The sequence below is a fragment of the Natator depressus genome, chromosome 2 (assembly GCF_965152275.1).
Source record: "Natator depressus isolate rNatDep1 chromosome 2, rNatDep2.hap1, whole genome shotgun sequence".
Lineage (NCBI taxonomy): Eukaryota > Metazoa > Chordata > Testudines > Cheloniidae > Natator > Natator depressus.
Window position 1 is genome coordinate 239389712 of NC_134235.1, and position 16558 is coordinate 239406269.

Genomic DNA, 16558 nt, shown 5'->3' on the forward strand with positions numbered 1-16558 from the left:
ATACATTTTTAATACTCTTCTTGTATTCTAATTTTTTTCTTTGTTTAATAGCATATATTGGGTATTTGCTGACATTGAAAAAAAAACAAAAACCTAGTGTCTTTATTAATTTAAAAAAACATGTATTTGATGATAGCCTCAGATTACGTAACCTTACCCTTTTAAGGTATCTTGTGTATTTGTATTGGACAGATTGGATTGTTTCTGGTTTTACTATATGTGGAAATAAAACGCTACTTTTTTTTCCCCTTCAGAATGGGCTGTGGAGCGCTTGGTTACAGAGAGCAAGCCCAGCAAATGGAGCTAAAAACAGGTGGCATGTCTGTCAGCCCACACATCGTTCCAGATGATTCGCATCTGGATGCGTATGAACAGGTACATCATAACAGTATATATGCTGTTGTGTTACACTGACAGCACTGTAGTTAAGGGTGGAGCAAAATTTCTCCATAAAGCAGGCACTTAATGTTGAACACTTCAATGATTTCAAAACATGGTGGGCTGAAAATTGGTGTAGAAGTGGGCTTCTGTTGGCTTATGTAACATATAAATTTCACTATCATCGTAACTTACCTTTATCCCAAAGGTAACGTTTTACATGACTCTTTATCTTCAGATTGTTTTTTTATAACCTCTCTCACCACAGTATCCAAGTAGTGTAAAAAAAAACCTAAGGAACAAAAGATGTTTTCCTGTTTCAATTCTTCCGTGACAAAGGGGCATGGCATAATAAGCGTAGGACTTTTTAATATATGTATAAACATGAAAGCTTAGATTTTTGTCAGAAAGCATTGATTTCACCGTACACACACAGACCAAAATATATTTTCATCGATGATAATAGAAATTTACAAATAGGTGAAGTAAGAAAAATGTTGATTGAGAATTTATTAGTGTTTGATATAAGGTTATTGACTTTATATTTTGATGTGTGATGTTCACAATTTGTGTTACAATGGTTAAAGTTTTAACAATTTGATTCTCAGCATTTACTGTCATTAAAAAATTACTGTCTGATCTCCCCCATGATATCTCCCATTGTGACAATTGAAATGGATAAAAATTTTGAAAATCTTTAAAGATAGACATTGATATTGATAGTTAACAAATATTCAACATATTCAAGCTCATTAGGGGGTCAGACTTGTTAGGACTTCCCCACTCAACCCAATTAAGACTCTTAATTTTTCTTAATGTTGACCTGTTGTGGTCCTCTTCTCCTATTGTAACTGCTGTGCAGTAGTTACTGCCCACAGTGTATGGAGAGAGGGGAACCAGTATATCTGAAGGGTTCTTTAGGGGATTAGATTAGAGACTCAGCTCTCCATCCCCTGAACAGCTTTTTTTGATCTAGAGTCCCACTGCCTTCCTTCTACACCACATTTAACTACCATCTGGATGTGATGGGCTGACATAGAGGCACAGAAGCTGGCTCTTAATGGCACATGGGATAGGGTTTACCCCATTGTAGGGAAGGTACCATTCATGTAGAGCTATGTAACTATGCCTCTTGTCTGCCCTGCAGTTTTAGCAGTGGGTCTCTCTTGAATAAAGTGTCAATCTGGTTGTAGTTCTGTGATGTAGGCCATTACGCTGACATTGGATAATCACTTTCATAAAATGCTACCACGTGTTTCTGCAGCCTTTATTTCAGTTGTGTTGTTGGTTTATCCTGTGTGTGAAGTATCTTCATTTTTCCTTTAGGGTGTGCTCTTTTCTTCTCTGTGCCTGGATAGAAATCTGCCAGACATGATGCACTTATGGAGTGAAATCTTTAACAAGTAGTGTATTGGTTTTTTTAATGTGTTTTTGGTCCCTTTTCTACTTTCCGCTCTCCCTCCCTCCCTTCCCCCCCCCCCAAAAAAAAAAAAAAAAAAGAAAAAGAAAAAAGTTCCTACTTTGTTTTTCTGGAGCAATTCTGGTTTTGCATAACTTAATTTCAGTATGCTCTAAATCAAAATATTCTGCTCTCTATACAAACCATATAATGCATTAATCAGCTGAATGGGTAAAGGCTATTTTTAGAATTTGTCACAATGAACCATTTAATACTTTAAAGTAGACTAGAAAATTTCTGCATGAGATCTGGAGAACTCTTGCATTTTTCTCCATTGTTCCTTTGTCTTTTTTGTTTTGTTTAATGAATTTGTACTATTGTAGCAAGTGACTGTTGTTTTCTCCCTTTCTGATATAGCCCACACTTTGAAGAAGAGGAGCATTTTAGAGTACTGGTTAAGATGACTGCACAAGAGCTGTCAAATGGCATTCCTGATTCTGGGCATTTATATGCATCTGTTCGAGCTAGCAAAACCCTTACGCCTGCTGGAGAGTTACAAGAAATGTTTAATGGCATGGATCAGGTAAAGGGGAGGTGGTTCATTTAACTGATGTCAAACTCTCTTATAATGCTGTGCTTATTTATGCTAATGTATACATCACGTTTGCTGATTATTTCTTTCCTCCTTTTCAGGTGAAACTGATTAAGCGAATTGCAGAAATGTCTGATATTAAACCAGTACTACGCAAACTACCACGCATTAAGAAATATTTATTAAACAGTGATAACATGAGGTGAGAACCTGTTAATGTTCCTTTACTGTTGTTAAGATTTTTCATTGACTGTTATCCTTAAACTCATGCAATGCAGGTTGGAGAAGTTCCTGCTTCTAAGCACAGTTGCCAACTTTCATGCGGTAAATAAGCACCCTGACTTTCACAATAAGCCAAAAATCAAACTAAACCCATTTCAAAACAAGACTAAAGTAAGACAAAACTAAAGTAAGTAAAGTTCCCTAGGAACCCCAAATCTCTGTGACTAGATCCCTCCCCTTCCTGTGCCTGGCATGCGTTTTGAGACTGGTGGGCCCACTGTGCACCTCTGACTCTCTCTCCCCCCTTGCTCTTGCTTGCTGGAAGCCGATCAAAAAAAAAAGAAGCAACAAGCTACAAGCCCAACAAGCAACTCACAAGCCAATTAAGACCAAAACAGGCCCAATTTCTGTTTTTGTATGTGGGGTGGGGGGTTTAGCAGTTTGGCATGTCTACTTCCAAGGGGAAATAGTGAGGTCTTGGAATCCACTTTGCATTTTTTGCAATATTAAGAAAGATAAGTGAAATGCTAAAGTCAAAATGTTTGCACTCAGGCACTGTAATTTCACAAGTTGCTACTGAAGTACTAAACTTATTCTGAATTTTTTTAGTTTGCAGGATATTGTACCTGGATTTGGGGGCAGGGAAATAACCTATGTACAGTTTTTTTTTATTAAATGCAAGAATCTGTGGTGAGAAATAGTTATAAAGAGAGAATTGGTAATAGTGGTGTGGAGAGATTGCGTTTTAAAGCTTAAACATAGTTTATCTGTCTCTTCGGGGCAGGAATGCCAGGTTGTCAACTACTGCAGAGTGCTAAGTCTGATGCTGTTGGACAAGTGTTGATTCATTGTCTTGGGGAAAGCAATGAGAATCCAGTGGGATTTTCTCATGACAGAGCGCTGGTGGTATATTGCGGTCATAATTGTCAATGCTTTCCTTATTTACAGCTGTAATTTGTGTTTATCATCAGGGTCACTGGCACAGAGATTTTGTGAGATTTGGATGATGCTTTAAAAAAAAAGTGTACAAGGATGGGAAATAGTTGAAACCTAAAAGGTTGTAAAACTGCAAGAAACATGCTACTATGTGTGAGGTGTTTTTTTTTTTTTTTTAAACAGATGTTCAGTGAATGCTACACCTCAACAGATGTCACAAGCATCTAAAGAAGTAGAAAACTTTTTAAAGGGCATCGCTAGAAGCAAAAAAGAGAGAAAACCTGTCCGCCCCCATGTGATTGAGGTAAGCAAAAAAATCTGATTTGTGAGTAAAATTTTTTGTTAACCACTATTTTTGAATTACTATACTGAGTAAGATTAATAACAGACTAAGGCTGCTCAAATGGAAGGCAAATGGTTTGGTGAACTTATACACATCCTGTCCATACAAAGAGGCTTGTGACTTCTCAAAGAGAAATCAATTCCTTTGGTATGCAATGTGACCTTCAAACTGTTTGCCCAGCTATTGTGCACTTTTTACTGTTTAGTTATTCAACTCAGTGATGATGAAAATAGTTTATAATGTCATCTAATGTAAATATTTTCTGGGTAAATATCTGCTGGGCCACAAACTATTTATCTATTTAAGGGGTGGATGGAGATCTTAGGGAAAATCTAATACAGTAGCTTCTCACACAACTAATGAAAAATATGCTTCCTTCTGTCCCTGAACATCACAGCTTTCTTATTTGGGCACATCTCTAGGAGAATGTATAAACCTTTGTGTGGCTTCAGTGGAAGGCCTCCTCTTGGTTGATTAGGTGGGGGTTGAACTTCTGATTTCAACTATTGGGACTTGTATCCCACACCCTGATTGCTGTTTCAGGTGTTGGGGAGGAGGGACGTTTTTTCCTCCCATCGCGTGAGTCCTGTCACTTCTCTTTAGCTGAGCGCCATTTAAGATGTATTCCAGAGAGAAATCTCTTGTGCCATGCAGCTCCAAACAGTCATTCAGCTGTAGAATAACTCATTCCTGGGCTAGGACATCTAGGGAAGTATTCTACGTGCTCAGTGGCATTCACACTCAGATGGAGCAAATTCTGATCTATGAGCATGGACCATATAAGACAACGGAAATAAGCTTTAAGGACTGCATCCAAGGAGGAGTACCATAACTTGTGCAAATCTCTTGGGCTAGTGCACGATAGATGGATTTAAGAAGCCCAAAGTCATTGTCTAAAGCCTGGCGATACAGCCCTTAAGAACTTCAGGTTATCATATGGCACAGCTTTTTGCCAGGTTACCCATGGGATGAAGTCCATTTTAGTGTTTCCTCATAAATGCAAGTAGAAACAAGTAATCAAATTCCCTTGATGTTTTTGTTGTTTGTAGGGGAAGGAGGGCAAAAGGTGATGCATGACCCTCCGGGGAATAATCGGGGGACTTTTTGTAATATTCCTTATTCTGACTTTTGAAACTCTAATGCAAAGTCCTATATTTGTAGAAGTCTCCAGAGCCCGTGCCTGTTGGAAGGGAAAGGCTTAATTGTTCACAAATCACAAGAAAACTAATTACTGTAAGTACAGTTTATTTGACTTTGGTTAATCATATTACTGATCTAATTGGCCCTTTTTATAGTTATTCCAATGAACAGTACTCTCTCCAGTTACTCATGCTTAACTGAAATACGTTGTGCTTTCTCACCTTGCACTGTCATTGGATACTGTCCTCGGAACTTCCTAGGCCTATGGCCATGAAATCTGACCCATCCTACCCCACCCTTGATTACTAAGAGTAATTTATTTATTTCATTTTTGTGGTATTTGAATATCTGGAGTTATGTGGATTGAATGGTTAGTTCTGAAGGCGTTGCAGAGAGGAGAGGGTTGGGTTATGCAAATCAGAACTCTTAATCCAGTAAGGTACAGGGATTGCATAACTGAGAATGTGTAGTGTGATGATGAGGTAGTATTTGTACAACATCCCTCTGCTGTAGTAGACCAAGACAATTTCAGTATGTATGATTTATTACAAGGGGCATGCGCACAATTTCATCATTTTTTAACAAAATAACCCATGCTAGGTTGAATGCTTGGGTGCTGGTGTTTGAGAGTGTCAGGCTCTTCTTAAGAAGTATGCAATGGTGCTAATATTCTCAAATGAATGGATTGTTGTAGCTACTTAAAATCTCTAACTGCAATGTTAATCAACCCAGATGCAATTTTCTCTCAGGAGCCTACCTTCAAACCATGTCAGATGAAGACCCATTTTCTACTTCCCTTCCCAGTGAATTATGTTGGAGAATGCATTCGAACTGTTCCCTACACAGCTCCTGATTATGCAAGGTGGGAAACGGAAAGGATCAGCAGTGAAACACAGTGCATAAAAATAAAACTGACCTAGTTTTAGACTGAAAACCATTAACCAGGATGTATGCAGAAATTCTTCTTTAGGTGCTGGTCTCTGTGTGTATTCCACAGGTAGGTGCGCATGCACGCCAAGCTCCCGAGTCCAGAAATTCTAACAAGCAGTGTCCATTGGCCCACGCATGCACAGAAGTTCACCTTGTGCGCCAGACCCAGGACATAACAGGTAGTGTGGGTCAACACATCTCCAGTTCCTTCTTACTGCTGCATGGCCTGAGTTGGAATCCCTGTGTCCACATATTTCTCCAGCTTTTATCCTTATACTCTGTAAATACATTTCTAAACAAGGTATAGTTTATATTAGCATAGTTAGTTATTAGTATAGGTAAGGTTCCCCCCCCCCATACCGGGGACTTCCTCCCTGTGGTCTGGGACTGTGCTTTAAAGTCCTAGGGTTCAAGAACCATCTCCCGTGCCCTTGCTCCTTTTCCATGAATGACAATCATCAACCCTGTCTCTGTTGTTTGGATGAAACCTGTATTGCTGCAAAGTGCAGCATCTGTCACGCTTTTCTGCTGCAAACTCGCAAAGCTTGTGAACTTTGATTAAGAAAACACCTTATGGAGAAGGCTAAGGCCTTTCTCTGATCCAGGCCAGGGAGACCCCCCTGCCATACATTTGCCCCATCAGATGAGCAACACCCCTCCGACCACGAGCTTAAGAGTGGAATCTACAGCTGCTTAGCTCAAGAACTCTTCTTCCTGGGTTCCCCATGAGAGTACGGGTATGTCTGCACTACCTGCCATATTGGCAGGCAGCGATTGATCCAGCGGGGATCGATTTTTATCGCATCTAGTCTAGATGCGATAAATCGACCCCCCCGAGCACTCTCCCATTGCCTCCTGTATTGCACTGCTGCGAGAGGCGCAGGCAGAGTTGACGGGGCAGCGGCAGCTGTCTACTCACCGTAGTGAAGACACCACGGTGAGTAGGTCTAAGTACGTTGACTTCAGCTATATTATTCACATAGCTGAAGTTGCGTAACTTAGATCGATTTCCTCCCCGGTGTAGACGAGCGCTAAGGAACACTCTCTTATGCTCGTAAGGACAGATGCCCTTTCAGATCTGCCTATGAAGGGAAGGAGTCCTTCCCGAGCCCATCCAGGCTGGGTGAGCATTTGCGTGCGAATCTGATGGGTCCAGGATCACCAAAGACCCACAGATTGATGGGTAAAGTATGTAAAAAGGAGCTGTTGGTACCACTGGTAGCTCCAGTTCCAAAACACAAGGACTGACACCTGCTGGCACAATCCAGAAGTGCTGGGCCTGATTCTTCCTCAGTACTGTCCCATCCTCCTCAGGACCACCTGGCTACAACTCCCTGGGACGAGTCGGAACCATCAGTCCTGACTGTTGGAATGCTTCAAGCACTAAGTCCTTATGGACACTTCTATACTACACCGGAGGATATATTCCTCTCTCACGCTCAGTCTTTTCTCTTCTCTGGCCTGGTGCTTATGAGGGACATTGCCACAGTAGAGGACAAAGCTATGTTTTGCTGTCACTGGAGCCATCCCTTCTCCAACCCTCCGGTATTGTTGGTTCCACCAGTGAAGTGAGAGCAGTTGTCAGACTTGGATAGATAGGACGCTCTTGCTGTTCTGTCATCTCCTTGTAGAGAGCTGAGCCACGATAGACAGTCAAGGAGATCTGAGCTCCATCCTCCCAGTTCTGACTTCCCTTGGGATCACTGGTACACAATGCCATGGGCTTCACACCACGTGCAGTTGATCCTGCCTTACTGGGAGCCCTGGCATCCCTTTGGAAGATGCCCTGGATCTGTCCACAAATCCTGCGACAACTCTCCTACGTGGCACCACTGGATCCGTTGGAGTACGAGAAGGAGGACATAGGCCCGGATGTGCAGTTATCGACGGGAAACTCATTTTTGTCTCCCAGATGAAGCCATCACTCGATCTTCACTATCTCCACTGAATGACCATAGGCAATACCAGGAGCTATTTCATACAATTGCCAGTGACCTCCAGACACCACTTGAGGAGGTCCAGGATTCCCAGCATCCGGTCAAAGCAAGGTGGCGTTCCTGATCAGCAAGGCAGTCATGGAGCCAGCCAGAGTAGTCTGGCACACTCCAGACTCATACATCCCCACATCTAAGAGGGCTGAGAGATGCTATTATGTCCCTGCCAGAGGGGCTAAATTTCTCTTCTCCCACCCAGCGCACAACTCCCTTGTAGCCCTAGAGAGAACAAAGTCACAGCATCCCAAGACCACACAGGCTGACAGGGCTCAAAGAGATCGGACCTTATGGGGAAAACGGTCTTCTCGTCTATGAGCTTACAATTCTGTATCGCTAACTATCAGGCCTCATTAGTGAAATAGGATTTTAAGGACAATCTTTCCTCTGATGACAGAGCCCAGTTTCAGTCTCTTAGAGGAGGGCAAACTAGTGGCTAAGACTTCCTTTCAAGCTGCAGTAGATGCAGCTGACACTGCATCCAGAGACTTAACCACTAGCATAGTCATGAAGCATGAGTCTTCACTTCGCTGCTCACAGCTTCCCAAGGGGGTCCAGAACACCAAACAGGACCTGCCTTTCGATGAGTTGAGTTTGTTCATTGAGAAAATGGGCACATCCCTACACTTGTAGAAAGACTTGGATGACTCTACACTCCCTGGGGGTTTACATCCCAGTCCCGTGAAGAATGCACCAGAGGCAGGGATATAGACCAAGGCTGCCCCCTCCACAGTCAACACTCAGCCTCCCTGTAAATGACAGGATTCAGAGACCTTGATTTTCAGCCACCTCTACTACCATGATCTCTGCCCATTCTCAGCCACCTGCCAAGGGCTACTTTTGATGCATAGTTGAGATCCATCTACCACAGTTGATGCCAGTCACTTCTTACCCCCATGATCTTTGAGGGCCACCTCATACTTTTCACCCACAATTAGGATTCCCTCGTGACAGACAGCTGAATCCTAGAAATTATATATCAAGGATACTCCATAGAGTTTCTCCCTTCCTCCCCCCACACAAGTCCCTCTTCAAGGATCACTCTTACAAGGTGATTCTTTGCCAGACATCCTTCCTCCTATGAGGGACAATAGAGCAGTACCACCTCAGTGTCAAGGAAAAGGGGTTCTATTCCCCTTACTTCTAAGGTCCCTAAAAAGACGAAGGGTGGATACCCATTCTGGACCTTCAACAGCTGAACATTTTTATTCAAAAGTCAAATTTCAGGAAAGGAGGGAATATGGTTCGTGGCTCTCAACATGAAGAATCCTTATTTCCATGTAGATATTCAACCGTCTCACAAAAAGTTCCTTCATTTCTGGTGGAGCAAGAGCATTTCCAGTTCAGGCTTTAGACTGATGATTGCGCCCAAAGTTTTCATAGAAGTCTTCTCAATTGAGACAGGGTTACACATGGGTTTTCCTAAAAAGAAAAAAGAAAAGGAGTACTTGTGGCACCTTAGAGACTAACCAATTTATTTGAGCATGAGCTTTCGTGAGCTACAGCTCACTTCATCGGATGCATAGCATATCGTGGAAACTGCAGAAGACATTATATACACACAGAGACCATGAAACAAAACTTCCTCCCACCCCACTGTCCTGCTGCTAACAGCTTATCTGTATCTCAGTGCCTGGGTCCCTGTAGGTGGATCTGGCCCAGAGGTCTGTTTGCAACTTTGTTCCTGCTGCAGCTGTTAGCAGCAGTAGGAGTCTGTGTAAATGAAGAAAAGACCATTTTAACACCCACACAGATGATGAACTTTATCAGAGTGACACTGGACTCCACTACAGCAAGAGCTTTCCTCCTCATGGAACTATTTCAGCTAATGAGTTATCTGATAGCACAGATTACTCACAGACCAAGAACTACACTCAGGATGTGCCTTTTTCTCCTGGCCCACATGGCCTCATGCACTTATGTGACCCATTCCCCCAGGTTTCATATATGCTGCCTACAAACCTTGCTCTGTTCAGTCTACTCATCTGAAAAGGATCTCATTAACACCAGTGTAACTATTCCCACCAGAGTCATCGCCTCTCTTATTTGGTGGTCGAACCCAGGTGAAGTGACAGCAGAGGCGACGTGTGAGACGGTACATAGGTTACGTGTCCCGCAGATTTCTGCCAAGGTTTGTCAGTCCCGCTTGTCCCTGCATGGCAGCTGCCAGAGCCGGCAAGCTGTGAGCTGCACACCGTGCGGAGAGGTAGGAGCAACAGCTGGGAGCTGCAGGGAGAGGCCTGGTACTTTCCAGGTAGGGAGACAGGGTAAGCGGGGAGACCTGCCTGGGAGGGGGCATCACTCAAGCTGTTCTGGGGGTGACCGTACATTTAAATTGTAACCCCTGCACTATCAGCAGGTACAGGTCGTCTCTGAGAGAGAGTGGGCTTTCCCTTTCACTCCCACCTCCACAGTCCCCATTGTAACAGACTCATCCCTTATGGGTCAGGGTGTTCACCTGAACAACACAGTGCTATCGTTTCTGCAGTAGATGGGCATTCTATCTTTATTGACCCTACAACATTGAGGCTTATGAAAGGCCTAGTTAGAACCTTTCTGCTAATCATCAAACCTACGCCTCAGAGGGACCTCAGTCTCATGCTGTCAGCACTCACTGGGCTGCCATTTGAACCCTTGGCAACATGTTTAACCTGTCATATTATTCGTGGCTATTACCTCAGCCAGAAGGGTGGGCGAGATGGGAGCCCTCATGGCAGACCAACTGTATACTGTTTTTCACAAGGAAAAGGTCTTTCTTTGATTGAATCCTTAATTTCTCCCCAAGGTTATTTTGGAATTTCATGTCAGCCAAGCTATCCACTTACCTGTTTTCTTCCAAAAATGCCATAACTCTGTTAAGGAAGCTTCAGTCCCTTGACATCAGACACACACACCTTAGATTTGATCCTGTGCAGGTAGAATGCTATCAGGAAGTCTCCTAGGCTCTTTCTTACAAAGAGTTCACGAGGACAAACTATATCTTCTAAGAGGATCTCTAAATGGGTTTGTGGGTGCATCATTGTGTGCTACCAATTGACACACATCCTTCCACCTGACAGAGTAAGGGCGCTTTCCACCAGAGCGCAAGCTGCCTCTGCAACATCACTGCACAAAGTACCATCTCTGGACATGTCCAGGGTGGCTAGCTAGAGTTAAACATTGCATGCTAGTTCAATTCTCTGCTGCGGACACAGCAGTGGAAACTGCAATAGTTTAAGCATCCTTGCACCCCCCTCCAGTCTGAATACTGCTTGTCAGTCATCCACATGTGGAATACACACAGGGACCAGCACTTGAAGAAATGGAGGTACTTACCTGCAACTGGAAGGTCTTTGAGGTATGTGGTCCCAATCTATATTCTAGTATCCACCCTCTGTCCCTTCGGATCTTTTTGGATTCGTAAGAAGAGGAACTGGAGAGCCATTGGCCTGCATCGCCTTTTATGTCCTCGGTCTGGAGCATGAGATGAACTACTGCGCATGTGCGGGCCAGTGGATGCTGCTTGTTAGAATTTCCAGAGTTGGATGCATGGCATGCATGCGCACCAATTTGTGGAATACACATAGGGATCACCTATCTCAAAGAACTTCCATTTACAGGTAAGTAACCTCCATATATTTTTGAACCACACTCATGAGAAATCCTCTAGAAGGCAGTCTTTGCACAGCTGTTGATCTTGTGTTTAAATAATTGCCTAAAAATATCACCTGCTTGTGTTCTAACAAGTTCTGTAAGGGAGGGTGGAGTCATTGGATCAAAATCTACTGTTTCTGCTCGTGACTCCTGCTGAAGTCTTTTTACAAGGACAGAATTTGCCACGTTGTTAGAATTTGGGTACCAAAAGCAACTGAATTATAACTTCCAAATTGAGGGAGAACCCTGCACACTCTGATCCTGTTTCTTTGTGTATATGATGACATGACATGTGACCAAATAGGTGGCTTAGAGAACTTTACATTTCATGGAGAGAGATGAAATTTAAACTATTTAGGGAAGTTAGGGAGCATAGTGGTAGTGCTATTCTAGTATGGAGAAATCAAGAGACTTTGTATTGAAGATGGCACAATTTAAAATTCTTCATTTTTGTGCTTAAATCATCATTGTTACTGTAGGGTGCAATTAGGAATACTTCATTTGTATAACTTAGATCTTTGAAAAACTCTGGTCAAGTGGAGAGGTGGTAGATTAGATACCCAATAGCCAGAGGGCAGATTTAACACCTTTGCTTTAATCTTTTGTTTCAGCCTTCAGATCCTTGCACGGTTGATGACAGCTAAATTCTTGCATAGGGAAATCAGAGAGAAAGGAGGTGCTTATGGAGGAGGTGCTACACTCAGTCATAGTGGCATATTCACTTTCTATTCTTACAGGTAACACTGTGTGTCCTCTGTAGAGTCTGTCTATGAAATGTAGCCATTGTCTCTGCATACGCAGCCATCATTTCAGGCTCAATTTAACTTTACCTGCCAGGACTGTAAGTGACTTGAATAGGACAAGAAAATGAGGCTTGAGCTAGAGATGAGGAAAGAGGGGCTTACTGCTGACATCACTGAGATCTGTCACTTGGCTTCTGGCTTTCTCCCCTTCTCCTTGCTCCTTCCAGGATTCAGTAAAACCCCTCTCACATCCTAGGCTTCACTTCAGCCCAGCTTGGTGGTAGCTGTTACCCTGTTGCCTCCTAACTCAGTGTATGTGGTGACTAGTGTGCCAGTTTTACTACCAGCCTCAGCTGTATGCCAGCTTCAGCATGTTTCTTCCTGGTCTGGCGGTGGGGATGAAGAGAGGGAACTGAGGCATTTTAAGAACAGTAGTGGAGGGAGGTAGTGAGGTTCCTGACATGTAGATCTAAACTGGCTTCTCCCAAAAGCCCTGGCCTCTCCCCTCCGTAGCAGAACCAGACATGACTCCATGTGGGGTGATTGGGCTGGAGACCTCCAAGGAAGACTTGATTACAGCAGAAAGTGGTGCTGGTGACTGACTAGATTACACTTTTTCCTTATATCAGCCCTGAACAATTGTTTCTGTCTCATCTTATGAGGCATATTATTACTGAAGCTTCTGCTGTTTGTCTTAGACTTGAAACAGAGGTCCAAACCAGGTGGTAATTAACTCCATGACTCTTCACCAGAGATGGGGTATATGCCCACTCTTTTAGACTAATTAAATAATTATAATGGGTTGCATGCAGCCTAGCACAGCTCCTACCGAAGGCTGTGAGCTAAATTCAGTGGTGGTGTAAGCATTTTTCAGCCTCACAGCAGGTGAGAGTTATGACATAGTGTAATTTTCACCAATTTTGGACATCAGTAAGTTTGCAAAATGGGTGTAAGTAGGAAAAGCAATTTTACAGGAAGGTGTAACCTCTGCCCACCCCACCTTATGCTACACCATGCTCAGAACTCATGGACCAAATTCATCCTTGGAGTAAGCATAACTGATATTGATACTAATGAGAGTTACATCTTCTTATGCCAGGCACTAAATTTGGTCCCCAAATAATATCACTGTAGATTTTTTTGTTTTTCACATCTGCTGAATGCTAAATCTGTGCAAGTTACACTGAGTTAGCACTTCCATTTAATTGTACCTTTTTCATGACCAGCTTAGAAACTATTTACATCACTACTGAATTTGGCCCACTCTGCCTACGTACAATCTGCTATAACTTCTGTTGAATGAAATACTCCTTATCTCAAAGTATTGTATAGTGTTTCTATCTGCTGTATGAAGACAGCTGCCTTCATCGAATATGGTATGTGTGTGGTCTAGATGTAGTTTATAGAATTTGGTGAGTGATTAGGAATCTTTGAATGAAAGGCAGTGGGTTTAAAAACAAATGTATTAAAAGTTGTACAGACACAGGTTGTCATCTGTAATACAAAAGGAATTTCTTCTAATTTGTTAGGGATCCAAATTCTATATCAACCTTTTCAACTTTTGAAAAAGCAGCTGAATGGGCTCAGTTTGGGGAATTTGCACAGCAAGACATTGACGAAGCCAAGCTTGCGGTGTTTTCAGCTGTAGATGCTCCTATAGCTCCTTCAGACAAAGGTATGTTCTGTGTTCTTAGTTCCCCAGCAAGGGGATCCAGTGTTCTAGCTAGGCTTAGAAGGAAGTGAATGATTCCTAGTCTGCTCATCTAATCCCTTTCATAAGCTCATGTTTGGCTTCAGTGGATTTAACATAAGGATTAGTTTCTATAAAACAGCAAGATGCTACTGCTCACCTTAAAGATCACACGTGTAATGTCTTTTCACTGAAATGTTCTTATTGCTGCTTGTGATCATAATATTGTCATGGGAGAATAGGGGAACTCAAATAACTAAACCTTTAACCTGTCTTTCTCAGCCTAAAAAAATTGCACCTGTTCTAGCACATAGGAAAACCATATAGGTCTGTTGGTTAAATGGAATACTTGGAAAAGTGTATGGATTATATACCTGTTTTAGCCAGATATGTACACTGATCCTGAATTTGCTTAACCTCTCTGCCTCAGTTTACCTATTTTTAGAGATGGGGAACGCATAAATTTGTTTGGTGCTTTGGAGATACTTGATGAAAAGTACTAAGTGTAAATAACTTAGTAAAATTAGCTGCATGTTTGGATGTCATGATGAATGGTAGCTTCTTTTCTTTTTAGAACTTTTTTTAAACACAGTTCAAAATAGTCTGCAGTTTGAGAACAGCTCTCCCCGCTGATAAATCCAAACCAAAATTTAAAGTTAAGGCACCTACTCCATCCCTTAAGTATAAATAAAGGAACACTAAGATTAAAAATCAATGTATGTCTGTAAAGTGTTAACACAAGCAAGGCCATTTAGGTTGTTAAACAAAAAAACTTCAAGAATCGTTTACTTTTCCACCCTTCGTGGGCTTTTCTGCCTGTTAGCTTGAACAATGAAAACAGGCTAGGCACTGTCAATTTTCAGGTGCTCATATGTGAGCAAAATGCTTCAATGTCACATGCCGGTGGCTTGTCAGAGGGTAATGATTCTCGTCCTTTGGAGCTTGAGCTGCCTGGCACTCCTGTGCAGTGCACAGGTTAGTCTGGAGCTGCTCACACTCTAACTGGTATCAGGCAAAGTTAGTGAAGCACTGAAAATAGCAATGTTCATGAGGACTGAGGAAATGAACAAGCTCCTCCAGTGAGATGGAGTTTAGAGGAGAGGAAAGAGAACACCCTTAAAATCCTTCCCAGTAGCTAGAAGGGGAGAGAAGAGAGAGTTGAACAGAGCTGTAGAGCCACAAATGTATGGTGATTGCTTAATGTTCCCCTTACTGGGTCATAAGTTGCAGTGTCAAGAAGTCCCTCTGTGATTATTTTTAACCTCTTTGATCACTGAAGTGATTCTTGTTACAGGATTTCTTGTAAGTATATAGAAGCATTTGTTTGCAGAATTATGTAGACGGTATATAGAGAAAAAGGTGGGTCAGATCTTTGTCTTAGCAGCATTGACTAGAGCTGGTTGCAAAACTTTGACAAAACAGCTTTCCATTGGATAACAGGGTTGCTAAAATCAGAACCTTCATGAAATCATTCTGAGTTCACCAAAATTCTATTTGGAGAAAAAAGGGAAAAAGTTCGGACAATGTCAAAATGTGCCATTTTGACACTTTTGGAATAAATTAATTATATATATATTTTTCTCCTTCCAAACGGCTTTTTGGTTAAATTTTTTGCATTTTGTATTTAAGTTCAAATCAAAACTTTTTTGATTTTTGTCAAAACATTTTTTTAAAATTCTCCACAAAATGGAACATCCATTCTCTGCCCAGCTCTAGCCTTGACACTGGTTAACAATTAGACAATTTGTACAGTACTTTTTATGACGAGCCTAGAATTGTGGAGCTCTTAACTAGCTGCAAACTGTATTCATTCCTCTCCCAGCTATCCTGCTTTGGAGTACTCGATGCATGTATCTGATTTTTATCCTTCGATGCCAGAGACTCAGTACACTTACCAAGTCACGTTCTTACTTTTAGGGATGAATCATTTCTTGAACGGCATCTCAGATGAGATGAAGCAGAGACACAGGGAGCAGCTTTTTGCTGTCAGCCGTGATCACCTGATCGATGTGGCAAACAAGTGAGTCTGTGCTCATTTTAGAAATGCAAGTAAACCCAGATCCCTTGTAAGAGTTTGACAGATTAAAAACTGTCTGATGTAAAATAGCTGATAAAGGTTTGCATTATTACATTGCCTGAAAGAAGCCACCATCCCTTTTCTCCTTCTAAGACTGACCACTGAGGTAACCTTTTTCCTGTACCTGCATTCATATCATCACTGTGCCTGCGAAAGGAGGATCGCCATTTTCCATTTAGCTTTTTAGTCAACATTCTAATTTGTTTGTGAACTCTGTTGCAGTTCTTAATTTGCTGAGATTGCTGTTCTGCTTCTGACTGGATCAGAAACTGTTTGTTTGTTCTTTTAGCTCAAACAAGATGGCTCCAGATTTAGTCCCTTTGGAGATGAATTTGCTTTTCTAGACCCAGTTCTATCATTCTTCGCCTGCTTTTAGGTGTCTAAATCAGTGGTTCAAAACCTTTCCAGACTACTATACCCCTTTCAGGAGTCTGATTTGTCTTGCATACCCCCAATTTACCCCTCACTTAACTACTTGCTTACA

General features: G+C 42.1%; 1 protein-coding gene across 1 annotated transcript in view; it reads left to right on the forward strand.

The window, feature by feature from the left end:
• Window positions 1-16558, forward strand: part of PITRM1 (pitrilysin metallopeptidase 1) — a 46401-nt gene that overhangs the window by 24330 nt on the left and 5513 nt on the right. The window contains exons 17-26 of the mRNA XM_074946229.1: window positions 255-375; window positions 1705-1781; window positions 2195-2360; window positions 2471-2571; window positions 3711-3831; window positions 5032-5103; window positions 5760-5872; window positions 12176-12301; window positions 13837-13982; window positions 15915-16017. Coding sequence (XP_074802330.1) covers window positions 255-375; window positions 1705-1781; window positions 2195-2360; window positions 2471-2571; window positions 3711-3831; window positions 5032-5103; window positions 5760-5872; window positions 12176-12301; window positions 13837-13982; window positions 15915-16017 — 1146 coding nt within the window. The remainder of the gene's footprint in view (window positions 1-254; window positions 376-1704; window positions 1782-2194; window positions 2361-2470; window positions 2572-3710; window positions 3832-5031; window positions 5104-5759; window positions 5873-12175; window positions 12302-13836; window positions 13983-15914; window positions 16018-16558) is intronic.